Source organism: Plecotus auritus (assembly GCF_963455305.1).
Source record: "Plecotus auritus genome assembly, chromosome: 2".
Taxonomy (NCBI): domain Eukaryota; kingdom Metazoa; phylum Chordata; class Mammalia; order Chiroptera; family Vespertilionidae; genus Plecotus; species Plecotus auritus.
The window spans coordinates 227,486,438-227,498,448 of record NC_137771.1 but is presented as its reverse complement, the minus strand read 5'-3'; the positions used below and the strand labels follow the sequence as shown (position 1 = coordinate 227,498,448).

Genomic DNA, 12,011 nt, shown 5'->3' with positions numbered 1-12,011 from the left:
ATTCTGTTACTTTCTCCTGGACAGCTTTGATTGACGCACGAACCCCTGCCCCCGGGCCGTCCCCTCCAGGGCACGCCTGACACACGTGCTTCTGCACACACAGTCACGGGCGGGGGGGGGGGGGGGGCTGGGGTCAGGGCGCCTGGTTCCCATCTAGCTCTGCCCCGGCTCCTCCACGCTCTCCAGCCCCAGGCAGTTCCTCTCCCCTGCGTCACGCCGGGTTCTGTCCGGGTGCGCACGGGGTCGGGACTCAGTGCTCCAGCTCTGCACGCGGGGATCGGGAACCCAGCCCGGGGCACCCGCGCCGTCCCCAAGGAAACCGCGCATTTTGTGGCGAAAATGAAAGCTGAGCTGGGAACTCCTGGGGAACCTGGGGTCCTCCGTCGCGAGCACCAAGGATTGCGGCGCAGCTGAGGGTGGAGGGACCCCGAGACGCACCGCCCTCCGGCCTCCAACTTCCCCCGAGGGGAAGTCCGGAACCGGAAATGGCCCGGGGCAGTACCGGGCCCGGGCTCCCTGCGCAGGCGCAGAGCGGTGCGCCCGCGAAGGCGGCCCAGACCCACTGCGCCGGCGCGGAGCGGTGCATTTCGGGACCTGTAGTTTCCGCACCGTATGTGGGAGTCCTGGTTTGCAAGCTCACCGGGCGCCGCGGTCCCCCGCAACTTGGAGCTGTAAGTCATGACCTCTCAGTCAGCGGGGTCCTGACGGGAAGCCCGAGGGCTCTTTGGGGCACTGGGGTGTCCCGCGGCCGACCCCGCGTTCGCGCTTTCTCCAGGATGCCCGCCAATCGGCCCCCGGCCATGCGGTGCCGGCTCCCCGCCGAGTGGGGACCGGAGGGTCATGGCCCTCACCTGCCCGCCTACCTGGCTAGGTTGTCCGGGCGCCGCGAAATCCAGGCACCGGGGGCGGCGTGTGTAGGCTGGCACGTGGCCCGGGAGGGCCCGGGGTTGGTGCTGGCCAGAGGGTGTTGGTGTCCGAGGGTTGGGGATGAGTGAATGTTCTGGACGCCCTGTTCAGTGGAGGGTTGGGGTGTGAGGGGGGCAGGTGTTGCTCCCTAAGTTTGGGGGTCGGAGAGGACCCTGGCCGGGTGGCAGAGGAGCTGAGACCCAGGTCTCTGGCTCAGGGAACCCCGGCTGACCAGGGAGTGGGGCCCCGAGGTCGGCCAAGGGATGCCCCTCCTCCCCGCACCTCCTTCAAGTGAGTGGGTGAGGGGTTGGGGTGGAAAGGGTGGACTGGGAAGGGAACAGCTGCGGAAAGTTGGGACTAAGGACACAGCTGGCAAGAGTTGAGGCTCCAAGGGCGCGAGACCACCCTGGAGTTCGCCAAGAAGGAGTAGATGGCGGTCAGTACGTGTCCGTGTTGCTTCAAGTGGCCTGGCCTAAGTCAGCGAGTAGCTTTTCTGTTTATCGAGAAATCTGGCAAAAGAAAAAATCAGGATATTTTTGCAGTAAAGGAAATAGAACTATTCCTCTCTAAGCCATTATTTGTTAAAATACTTTTATTGATTTTTTTAGCGAGAGGAAGGGTGAGGGAGAGGGAGAGACATCGATGAGAGAGAATCATCCATCAGCTGCCTCCCGCACGCCCCCACTAGGGATCTTGACTTCTTGATGGGAATGGAACCTGGGACCCCGGGCCAGTGCTCTATCCATTGAGCCGGACCGGTTAGGGCTATTTTTCAGTTTTAAGCTAAGACTGAATAGTTCCAGGAGAGTTTAAAGTGCCCTGCACTGCTCAGGTTGACTCTACGCCTCAGAGCTGTCCCCAGCTTGTCGTTTGCAGACAACAGCTGCCTCCGTTTCTAATTTTGCACCAGGGGTTTATAGGGAGTCAGAGCACAGGCCGGGATATTTTTAGCCTCCTCGGTTTTCATTTGCTGAAGTCCTGCCGAGGCCTGCAGAGTGGGAGCATGTCACAGGGAGATGGGACCCCCCCCCCCCCGCCTCCCGCAATGTGGATGGAAGCAGAGGGTGAGAGGAGCCACTCTGATCTGCCTCTCCTCCCACCCTCACCGCGCCCCCAACACTATTGCAGGTTGACTTCCTGTATTTCTCTCCTAAAGAGCTTGAGTTGTATCACGCGAGGCATGAAGGCGAGGCAGATGCCAGTATATTTTTACTCTCTAATTCATCTGTGATGTCCGCGAGAACATCTGTGATGTCAGCGAGAACGGTGGCTTCCGAATTCCAGAGTGGCAGCATTGTTCTTTGGATTCTGATTTTTTAGAAAATATATTTTTATTCATTTCAAGAGGGAGAGAGAGAGATGGAAACATCAATGATGAGAGAATTATGGATCTGCCTCTTACACACCCACTACTAGGAATCGAGTCCACACCTGGGCATGTGCCCTTGACTGGAATCAAACCCGGGACCCTTCAGTCTGCAGGCCGATGCTCTATCCACTGAACCAAACGGGCTAGGGCTGTATTCTGATTTTTTTAAAAATATATTTTATTGATTTTTTACAAAGAGGGAGGGAGAGGGATAGAGAGTTAGAAACATTGATGAGAGAGAAACATCGATTAGCTGCTTCCTGCACACCCCCTACTGGGGATGTGCCCGCAACCATGGTACATGCCCTTGACCGGAATCGAACCTGGGACCCTTCAGTCCACAGGCCGACGCTCTATCCACTGAGCCAAACCAGCTAGGACTGGATTCTGATTTTTAAAATGAGGACACTTTGGCCCAAAGAGGCTCATGACTTGCCCCAGGTCACGTGCCCCGCCTTGGGTGCCACCGGGAATGGAGTCCAGATGCCGGCTCTCCTGGTGCTCGCGTGGTCTCTATACCATGGCGGCTGTCTTTCAGTGACCACATTTCTCACAGGATGGCCCTCGTTTATGGTCTGCAGCTTGGCCTGTCCATGAGCGGAGGAGAGGCATTTATCATAATCATCGTGCTTGACGTTCATGTAGTACTTTCCGTGGGCCGAGGGTGGTGCTTCGGTTTCTCATCCAGCCTCGAAGGAGAATTTACAGATGAGGGAGCCGAGGCTTGAGAGGGGCCAGGTGACGGGTCCGAGACCACACCACCAGTAAACACACGTCGTGCAACAGATCTCCAATGACGTCTGTCCTTTTGTTCAACGTTGTTTCATGACAACCTTGATGAGACGTCGTAGGCACTTAACTCTTGTTTATGTGACTTAGCCTCCTGCAAAATGGGTTTCACTTGATGTCATTTTGCTTAAAGTTGCAGAACCGATGGCCTGTTGTGGGGAGGCCTTGCTGTACCTATTTGCCAGAGGGCCAGACGCCAGGGTGTTCTTTTTCATTCACTTCCTCCTGTAAATATTTTGGACCTGTTTGTTGTCCTTGACCTTGGGGAATCAAGGTGTGTAGTGGGGATCAGCCAAACTCACCTACTGTATTTGTACACAACTCAGAGGAGTTGTAAAAGTGCGATGTACACAGCCTTAGGTATTTTATTTTCACTTACAACATGGCTAATCCCTGAGATTATTCGAGATTGCTCCAAGTGGAAACTCTGGCAACACTTCAGTGCAGATCAGAATCTGCTGCTCCTTAAAGACAAACAGGCCATTTACACACGAAGGTCAGCACACCTTCGATCACAAGTAAACAGATTGTGATATAAATTCCTATTGTTAGCTTATCTGACTTTGAAAAAGTCTTGGGGAAAACTTGGCTATCCTGTGCCAACTCCCAGCTTGTTTTCAAAATACTGTGACCTTGAATAGATGAGGTTCGAATGTTTTAGAGAGAGAGGAAGGGCGTGAGAGAGAAACATCAATTGGCCGCCTCCTGCATGCCCCTTCCTCGCCCCAGGGATTGAGCCAGAAACCCAGGCATGTGCCCGGACCAGGAATCGAACGGGCAACCCCTTCAGTGCATAACACAACACCCAACCGAGCCACACCGGCCAGGGCTGAACATTTTATATTTAGACTAGAGGCCTGGTGCACAAAATTTGTGCACTCGGGGGGCGGGGGTCCTTCAGCCCGGCCTGCGCCCACTTGCACTCTGGGAGCCCTCGGGGGATGTCTGGCTGATGGCTTAGGCCCGCTCCCTGCAGGGTGGGCCTAAGCTGTCCGTCAGACATCTCCCAAAGCGTCCTTAGCGCTGCCGCAGAGGCGGGAGAGGCTCCCGCCGCCAACGCTGCGCTCACCAGCCAGAGCCCGGCTTCTGGCTGAGCGGCACTCCCCCTGTGGGAGCGCACTGACCACCGGGGACAGCTCCTGCGTTGAACATTTTGCCCCCTGGTGGTCAGTGTGCATCATAGCAACCAGTCGTTCTGCTGTTTGGTCTATTTGCATATTAGCCTTTTATAATATAGGATGCTTTTGCAAGTGAAAACGTTTTCTATGAAACATCTTCTCTGAAGTTTGTAACATCTCCATCCTGCAGGCCTATGAGACTCTGCTGTCTCTCTTCGTTTTAATTGTGAGTATATTTAAAGAAAAGCATCCCTGTGGTTTTTGGGTGCAGAGCTCTCTGCCTACCTCAGGATAAGACCGTGGGGCCAGACTGGAGGGTTGAATCCCAGGCCCCCCTGCCTGTGACCCTGGACGTGTTTCATAAACTCTGTCCCGGTCTCTGAAGTGGAGACAGCGAACTCCCCTCAAAGGGCTGGTGTGAAGACCGAATGAGTGGGTGCATCGCTGCCCGTCGGCCTGGCTGGGCACCACGGCACGAAGCTGTACGTCTCCACATTCCAGAAGCAGTAGGGGCCCTGGGCCCAGCCAGTTGACACCCCCTTTCTTCGTTTGCAGATGGGACCAAGGCCCCAAGAGGGAAGTCGCCCGAGTGTGTAGTGTCTGCATCCCGAGCTCAAGTCTTCTGACTCTTGGGGTATGTGTCACCGTCTCAAAACAGTGACCGCGAGGCCTCAGAGCCACGCTGTGCTCCGCCGTGTCCCTGCCTGTCACGGCCTGTCCCCCTCTTTCCCGGGGCCCCTCACTTTAGGAGGGAGTTCTAGGCCAGAATGGCTTTCTTAGACGTTTCCCATGTCATGCACTCCCTTCCCTCCAGATAGTTTTTAAAAACCTAGCTTTGCTTAATTAACACTCAGGGGCTTGAGAAAGCCTCTCACCCACAAGGCAGCTCGGGTTCAGGGCAGGAGGGGGTGGAGGCTCCGACTTTGGACCTGGGCTTGTACGTCCCCAGTGAGTGGGAGCACCGTCCCCGTAGGAGCAGGAGGGCCCTTCTGCTTGCGGCCGGGCTGCCATTCCTGGCAGATCAGCCAGATCTTTCTGCCCCACAAGCCGCGCCTGTCCCGGCTCTGACCCAGGTCGCTGCTCCCCCGCCCCCCGGGCTCCGGGTCAGCTTGCTGGGGACACAGCCTCCTCTCTGCGGAGCGCGCTCTTTGCTCATCATGGGCCCTCTCTCTCCATCAGAGACTTCTTTCTAAGGTGCTCGGCCCCGGACAGCCCCCGCTGACCTGTTTCTTCTCTTCCCTCCAGACCAGCACGCCAGCTCCTCCTCGTGTGCTCGCCGGGGTCTGCGTCGACCAGGAGTGACTGCTAGTCCGGCTCTGTGTGGACCAGGAGTGACGTCACAGTTGGTCCAGCATGAACTGGGAGGTGACCGCACTTTTAAACATCGGTGGCTCGGGGGTTTTTTTCTTTCTCCTGATTGTAGAACTTCAGGATGAGGAAAAGTCGACTCGAGCAGGAATCACGCTCGTAGTTAACATTTGGCTTTAAGTTAAAACACGCAGGTGTGCGCTGGCTCACCGGGCCTCCTGGGCGGGGCCCACGACCAGCCTCGGATCCGCCCCTTGTCTTGCAAAACCCACACCTTTAAAGTCCCCACGTTTCCCATTGCGGTTCCTTCGCAGTGGATTGCGATCAACGGGAGCATCTGCGTACGAAATCGCCCCCCATCTGCATGCTCTTCCTCCCTAATCTTTACCTTTGTGTTGCCAACAAGTGGGTTTTCCTTTTCCAACGGAAACTTGAAAATGCATGGAAGGCCCTAGCCGGTTTGGCTCAGTGGATAGAGCGTCGGCCTGCAGACTCAGGGGTCACAGGTTCGACTCTGGCCAAGGGCACATGCCCGGGTTGTGGGCTCGATCACCAGTAGGGGGCATGCAGGAGGCAGCCGATCAATGATTCTTTCTTTTTTTTTTAATATATATTTTATTGATATTTTACAGAGAGGAAGGGAGAGGGATAGAGAGCTAGAAACATCGATGAGAGAGAGAAACATTGATCAGCTGCCTCCTGCACACCCCCCACTGGGGATGTGCCCGCAACCAAGGTACATGCCCTTGACCGGAATCGAAGCCGGGACCCTTCAGTCCGCAGGCTGACGCTCTATCCACTGAGCCAAACCCGTTTCGGCTGATTCTTTCTCATTATTGATGTTTCTATCTCTCCCTCTCCCTTCCTCTCTGAAATCAATAAAAAAATATATTTAAAAAAAAAAATGCATGGAAGGCATTACCCTGGGTTTTCAGGGACACAGTCTTCTGTACAGTCACCCTTCATCAGTGTCATGTTGAAGTCAGTCATCTACCGTGACGTCAGGTGCAGCTGGCCCTGGCTGGGGAGTAAACACGCCTGAGCCCCGGAGGCATGGCTCGGTGCTGGGAGCAGAGGTTCAAGGGCAGCGCAGAGGCGCCTGCGAGCCGAGCGGCCGTGGGAGAAGTGTGTGTCCCGTGTCCTGTGCAATCCTGAGGCGGGTGGGGTTAGCTGGGGCTTGGTCACAGGACAGCCGCTAAGATGTATGTTATTGTAGGTACTTTGAAAAGCAGGAAGTCAAATAGAAATCATGCATCGTCATACCATCCAGGGAAGGTACTAGGAACAATTTTGGTATATTTTTTCATGTATGTAACTGTGATATGTGTATTTTAAACTTAGGATCTTGTATGTATTTTTTCAGTTATAATTCCTTGTTCGAAACATCCCTGGGTTTCTATTGCAAGAAGATCTGGAAGGGTCTGGAAGCAGGAGGGGGGAGTACAGACCCCTACTTGCCAGCTTCTGGGGTGTGGGACTGGGGGCTTCAGGAGGCCGGGGGGCCTGTCACGGGGTCCACGGTCTCAGAACCCCTGCACCCTAGACGAGGCGATCAGGACTCTGGGGGCAGGGCCGCACCTGTGCTAACCAGGCCTGTTCACAGCAGCCGTCTCACTTACCCCCCAAGGTCTGCACGTTTGGACGGATTTGTTAGCAATCAAAGGAAGGGGTTAACCCAGTGAAGCTTAGCGCCCGAGAGGCAGGGCGGGCCCTGACCCTTCGCTTCAGCCCCGTGGTGTCCTTGACCCTGGCTGCCCTGCTCTGCCCTCTCGTTCCCGAAACGCTGCCTCCGCTGGGACCTCTAAGGAGGGAGTCAACAGGACCCGCTTCCCCGTGTCTGTTTGTGGTGGTTCCGTTTCATTGGGTTTCCCGGCTCTGCCTGCAATCCGATCCGCATGCCGTGGCCGCAGCTCCTGGGGCCGTGGCTGGGACTGTGGCGGGGCTGTGGCTGGGGCTGGGACATGGGCACGGATGCAGCAGGACTGCACGGCGGGCACAGAGATTTCCAGAACTGGAGCGAGTGGCTTTCCCAGTATCAGTGAGGCTCAGCTGCCTAGAAATCCTAGGAACATACCAAGAGGCTTATTTATGGCAACAAACTGGTTTTTTTCCCCTCCAAGGAGGAAACGTAAGGTGACAGTTAATAGCTGGTTGAGAAGCGCGCAGCCGAGCCTCGTCTGTAAAATGGGACGCGCAGGAGGCCTGCAGGGGCGGGGAGGGCGGTTAGCTGTGGGTCAGGGAGGGCGGACTGGGAACCAGTCCTCGAAGCTGCTGGTGGTGTTGGAGTAAAGGCGTCTGCTTGTGAAGTGTTAGGACTTCGGGTCTCCTGCCCGAGCGACCTGCCCGCGTGGCCTGTTGTTGGTTCCTGTTGACGGGATTGGGTGTCGGCTGCTGTCCAGTCCCTCGGAGTTCGTGCTCTCACTGTCTAGCTCACTGAGGACAATTGAAACATTCAGTTCCTCCTTTTGATTCCCATGTATTTCCACCCCATGACGCCACAGCTTCCTCACGCCCCGCAACAGCCAGCGGCCTGTGTCAGAGGAAGTGGTTGTGCAGGCGCAGCGCCTGTGTGCAGCCGCATGTGAACAGGCATGTGCGCGGCCTCATGTGAACGTGTGTGTGCACGGCCGCATGTGAGCGGGGGGGTGTGCAGCCGCATGTGAACGGGGGTGTGTGCAGCCGCATGTGAACGGGGGTGTGTGCCGCTGCATGTGAACGGGCGTGTGCGCGGCCGCATGTGAACGGGCGTGTGCGCGGCCGCATGTGAACGGGCGTGTGCGCGGCCGCATGTGAACGGGCGTGTGTGCGGCCACACGTGAACGGGTGTGCGCGGCCGCATGTGAACGGGCGTGTGCGCGGCCGCGTGTGAGCGGGTGTGCGCGGCCGCGTGTGAACGGGTGTGCACGGCCGCGTGTGAGCGGGTGTGCGCGGCCGCATGTGAATGGGTATCTGTGCAGCCACACGTGAACGGGTGTGTGAGCGGGGGTGTGCGCAGCTGCATTGAGTGGCGTACAGGGTGTCCTTACTTTTGTATTTGTTTTACCTTCTGTGCCAGTGCTGCTGGGTGGTGGGAACCAAGAGGAAGTGGTGGGACTGGAGCTGGAGGGTCTAGACCAGCCGTGGGCAAACTACGGCCCGCGGGCCGGATCCGGCCCGTTCGGATGTTCCATCCGGCCCGTGGAGCCGAAAGAGCAGAGGGTTCTCTTGCTCTCCCCTCCGCTCCTTTACTTTGAATTTATATTAGTTCACACAAACACTCCATCCATGCTTTTGTTCCGGTCCTCCGGTCCAGTTTAAGAACCCATTGTGGCCCTCGAGTCAAAAAGTTTGCCCACCCCTGGAGAGGGAAGGGCAGGCCCAGCAACCCGCCCAGGCGGAGAGGCGGCCGCTCCGAACAGCCGGTGACGCCCGGCCACTCAGTTGGTGGCAGCGCAGAGCAGGCCCGGCCCCGGCTCCTTCCGCTGGCGCTCCGCCTCCGGAGCAGAGGGCCTGGCGGCGCGGGCAGGGTGCGGTTATGAGACCAGCGTCCTGAGGTTGGCAGCCCCCGCCGGGCCTGGCAGGAGGGGCGGCTCTGGGCTGGATGTCAGCGACGTGGGGACAGGGACGGACGTGGTCACGCACGGTAGCGTTTGATGTCGCACGTTTAGAGCCGCTTCTTCTTTCCCTAGGTTCTCGATCACGTGCCCCTGCTGCTGTATATCTTGGCAGCGAAAACGTTAATTCTCTGCCTGGCATTTGCCGGAGCCAAAATATACCAAAGGAAGAGGTTGGAAGCCAGAGAGCGACAGCTGGAAGCGGAGAAGACGGGGAAGAAAGAGCGCTAGCGGGAGCCACAGGTACGGGCGTGGCGGGCGGCAGATGCAGGCGGGCGGCCGGGCCATGTCCCTCGGGCCTAAGGGGGTGCGGGCCGGGGTGCCAGCTGTCAAGTGCTCCGGGGAGACGGGAGAGACCCTGACCCTCGCGCCTGTGCCGATGAGCCGGGAGCTCGGGGTTGGTGCTCGCCCAGCCTGTGATTCTCCCTCGTTGAGGGCCGGGGCGCTTCAGGGCGGTGGGGTCACAGGGCTTGGGGAATGGCGTGAAAGCTACGCCTTCTCCTCGGAGAAGCACACTCTAGAGCAGGGATGGGCAAACTTTTTGACTCGAGGGCCACAATGGGTTCTTAAACTGGACCGGAAGGCCGGAACAAAAGCATGGATGGAGTGTTTGTGTGAACTAATATAAATCCAAAGTAAAGGAGCGGAGGGGAGAGCAAGAGAACCGGATAGAACAGCTGGATCCGGCCTGCGGGCCATAGTTTGCACACGGCTGCTCTAGAAACACCTGCAGTTGTCCGTAAAAGCACAAGCGGGGGTGGGGAGGAGGTGGGTCACAGGCCTGAAGCCCGCCTGCACCTCGATGAGCCCCTGCTGTGGGTCTTCAGGGTGAAGTGTGGCGTCAGGGGTCCTCACCCAGCTCCCCTCGCCGCTGCTGCTGCTGCTGCTGCCCGCTCCTGCAGCGTCCGGACCCGGTCCTCGGAGCCGCCGGCGTGGTGGGCGCCGCCTCCTTAAAGAGATGCTCCGTCGGCTGGACCTCGGGAGCCGGAGCCGGTGGGGGAAGAGGGAACGCGTCCAAACGAAAGGTGAGGGGCCGCTTGCACAGAACGTGGGCTGAGTTTTGTGGGGATCTGAGAAGGGGGGGTCGATCACACACACTCCTCCCTCCCTGGAACACCAAGGCTCAGGGAGGGGCGGCTGACGGCTGAGCTGGGGCTGGGGGTTTGGGAAGAAAGAAAACTGTGATACTGAAAGTACGGGGGGACCCTTTTCTGAAAAATGAACAAAGAAAGCACGTTTATGAAAAGGTGGGCTCAGTGGAGTCTGAGTCAGGGTGGCTGCTCGTGAGCGCTGCGCTGAGCGAGTGGGGCGTCGGCGCCGCCGATCCGACGGCTCCTGCTGACCCCGGTCCTCTTCCCCAGACTCCGCACCGCACGGCGCCCGCCCGCGTGGAGAGGACTCGGCCGAGGAGAAGAAACTCCCGAGCGAGCGCCGAGGGGTGTGCCGGAGGTGACTCCCAGCCGCAGCTGAACTTCCGGTGATGGCAGCTGGCGGAGGCTTTAAGAACCCGTGTTTCCTTGAGTAAAGTCAACACCTGGACAGGCGTCTCTGGTCTCTGGGATAGGCCTGCGTGGTGCACGCACGTGTGCATGTGTGTGTCCGTCTGTCCGTCTCTCTCTCTCTCTCACACACACACACACACACACACACACACACGCTGTGCTGTGAGGCAGGGAGTTCTGCAAACCCACAGCTGCTATAGGTGCCCCCCCGCCCCCCCCCCAGGGCTGGGCTGTAGCAGTGGCCACGCTGTGGGGCGGAAGCCCCCGCTGCACACCCTCACCCTCTGACCTCCGCCCTCTGACCTGCCGCCCTCCTACCCCGTTTTCTCCTCTTCCCAGGAGCTCGGCCCTTCGTGCTTTCATTGAGGGGAGGCAGGGGTAGGGGTGGCGTGGCCTGCAGGGCCTTATTGCCCAGCCACTTGGACCGTGAAGGGGTGGAGAAGGGACCGAGTCTGAGACAGGAGTGGAAACGGGCCCCTGGGTTCCTGGTGGGCGCAGATCTGTCATTAGCCCTGAGCTGCCACTTCGTGGGGGGCGGGGTGGGGGCGGGGGTGAGGGTGGGGCTCCTCCTGTTTTGTGTGAAGCTCTGTGGTTAGGTCTCCACTCCTCACAGCCTGGCCTGGTACCACCAGCCTTGCCCCATGTAGAGGAGCTCATCCGTGCCCCCTGCCCTGCCACGTGCAGGGGCTTGTCTGGCTGCAGGAGTCACGTGTGTAAAACTGGTGGTTTGTCCAGCGATGCGATAGGAGGCGAGCGTGCCTGGGTGGCGGCAGCCCCTGACTGGCCGGCTGGCTCCGTCCACCCAGTGGGGCCTGGACCTCAGGTGGGCAAGGCCAGGGCAGCGGCCTCCGGGGCAGTACCTGCCGTCACCTCGGGTCGCGCTGGCCCAGGGAGGCCGGGGGGAGGCGGCTGTTGGGGATGCCCGGGCTCCGTCAGCCAGCCTCGGGAGAACGTACGTGGGGTCGCTGTCATCGTCACCCGCGGTTCACGCTGCTCCGAAAGGGCTGGGCCTGTACCCACCATCTCACCTGCCCGCCCGCCCACCCGAGATGAACTCCCCGACTTCCTGCCGAGGGTCTCGAGGCGCAGACTGGTGCCCTTTGGTCAAGTATCTGAAAGCGCGTCTGTGGTGGTGCTGGGGTACAGGGAGGGATTCCCTCAAGAGCAGGCAGGACGGGAGGTCAGGGTTCGGTCTGAACGAGGACGCGCTGAGCCCGGACTCCATGGGCAGGGCCACCACGTATTGAGGCCCAGGCCCCACGGGGTGGCGGGTGCCCAGCGTTTCAGAGCCCTCACCCCTCAGGGAAGCCAGGGAACTCGCCCAGAGCCTCATAGTTAAGAGGCTGAAGCTTGAGTTCCATCCCGGTCCCTCTGACCCCTGGGCGCCTCGGTGCCCCGGCGGGAGGTCCGTGCAGGGGCAGCGCCG

General features: G+C 58.9%; 1 protein-coding gene across 1 annotated transcript; it reads left to right on the top strand.

The window, feature by feature from the left end:
* The first annotated feature begins 589 nt into the window (after positions 1 to 589).
* Positions 590 to 10,664, top strand: SMIM11 (small integral membrane protein 11). The gene is made up of 6 exons (XM_080655306.1): positions 590 to 671; positions 4,738 to 4,816; positions 5,428 to 5,547; positions 9,159 to 9,326; positions 9,911 to 10,108; positions 10,445 to 10,664. Exons 3-4 carry the CDS (start codon positions 5,536 to 5,538, stop codon positions 9,312 to 9,314), a joined length of 168 nt encoding a protein of 55 aa, XP_080511432.1. The 5' UTR covers positions 590 to 671; positions 4,738 to 4,816; positions 5,428 to 5,535; the 3' UTR covers positions 9,315 to 9,326; positions 9,911 to 10,108; positions 10,445 to 10,664.
* Positions 10,665 to 12,011: the final 1,347 nt, after the last annotated feature.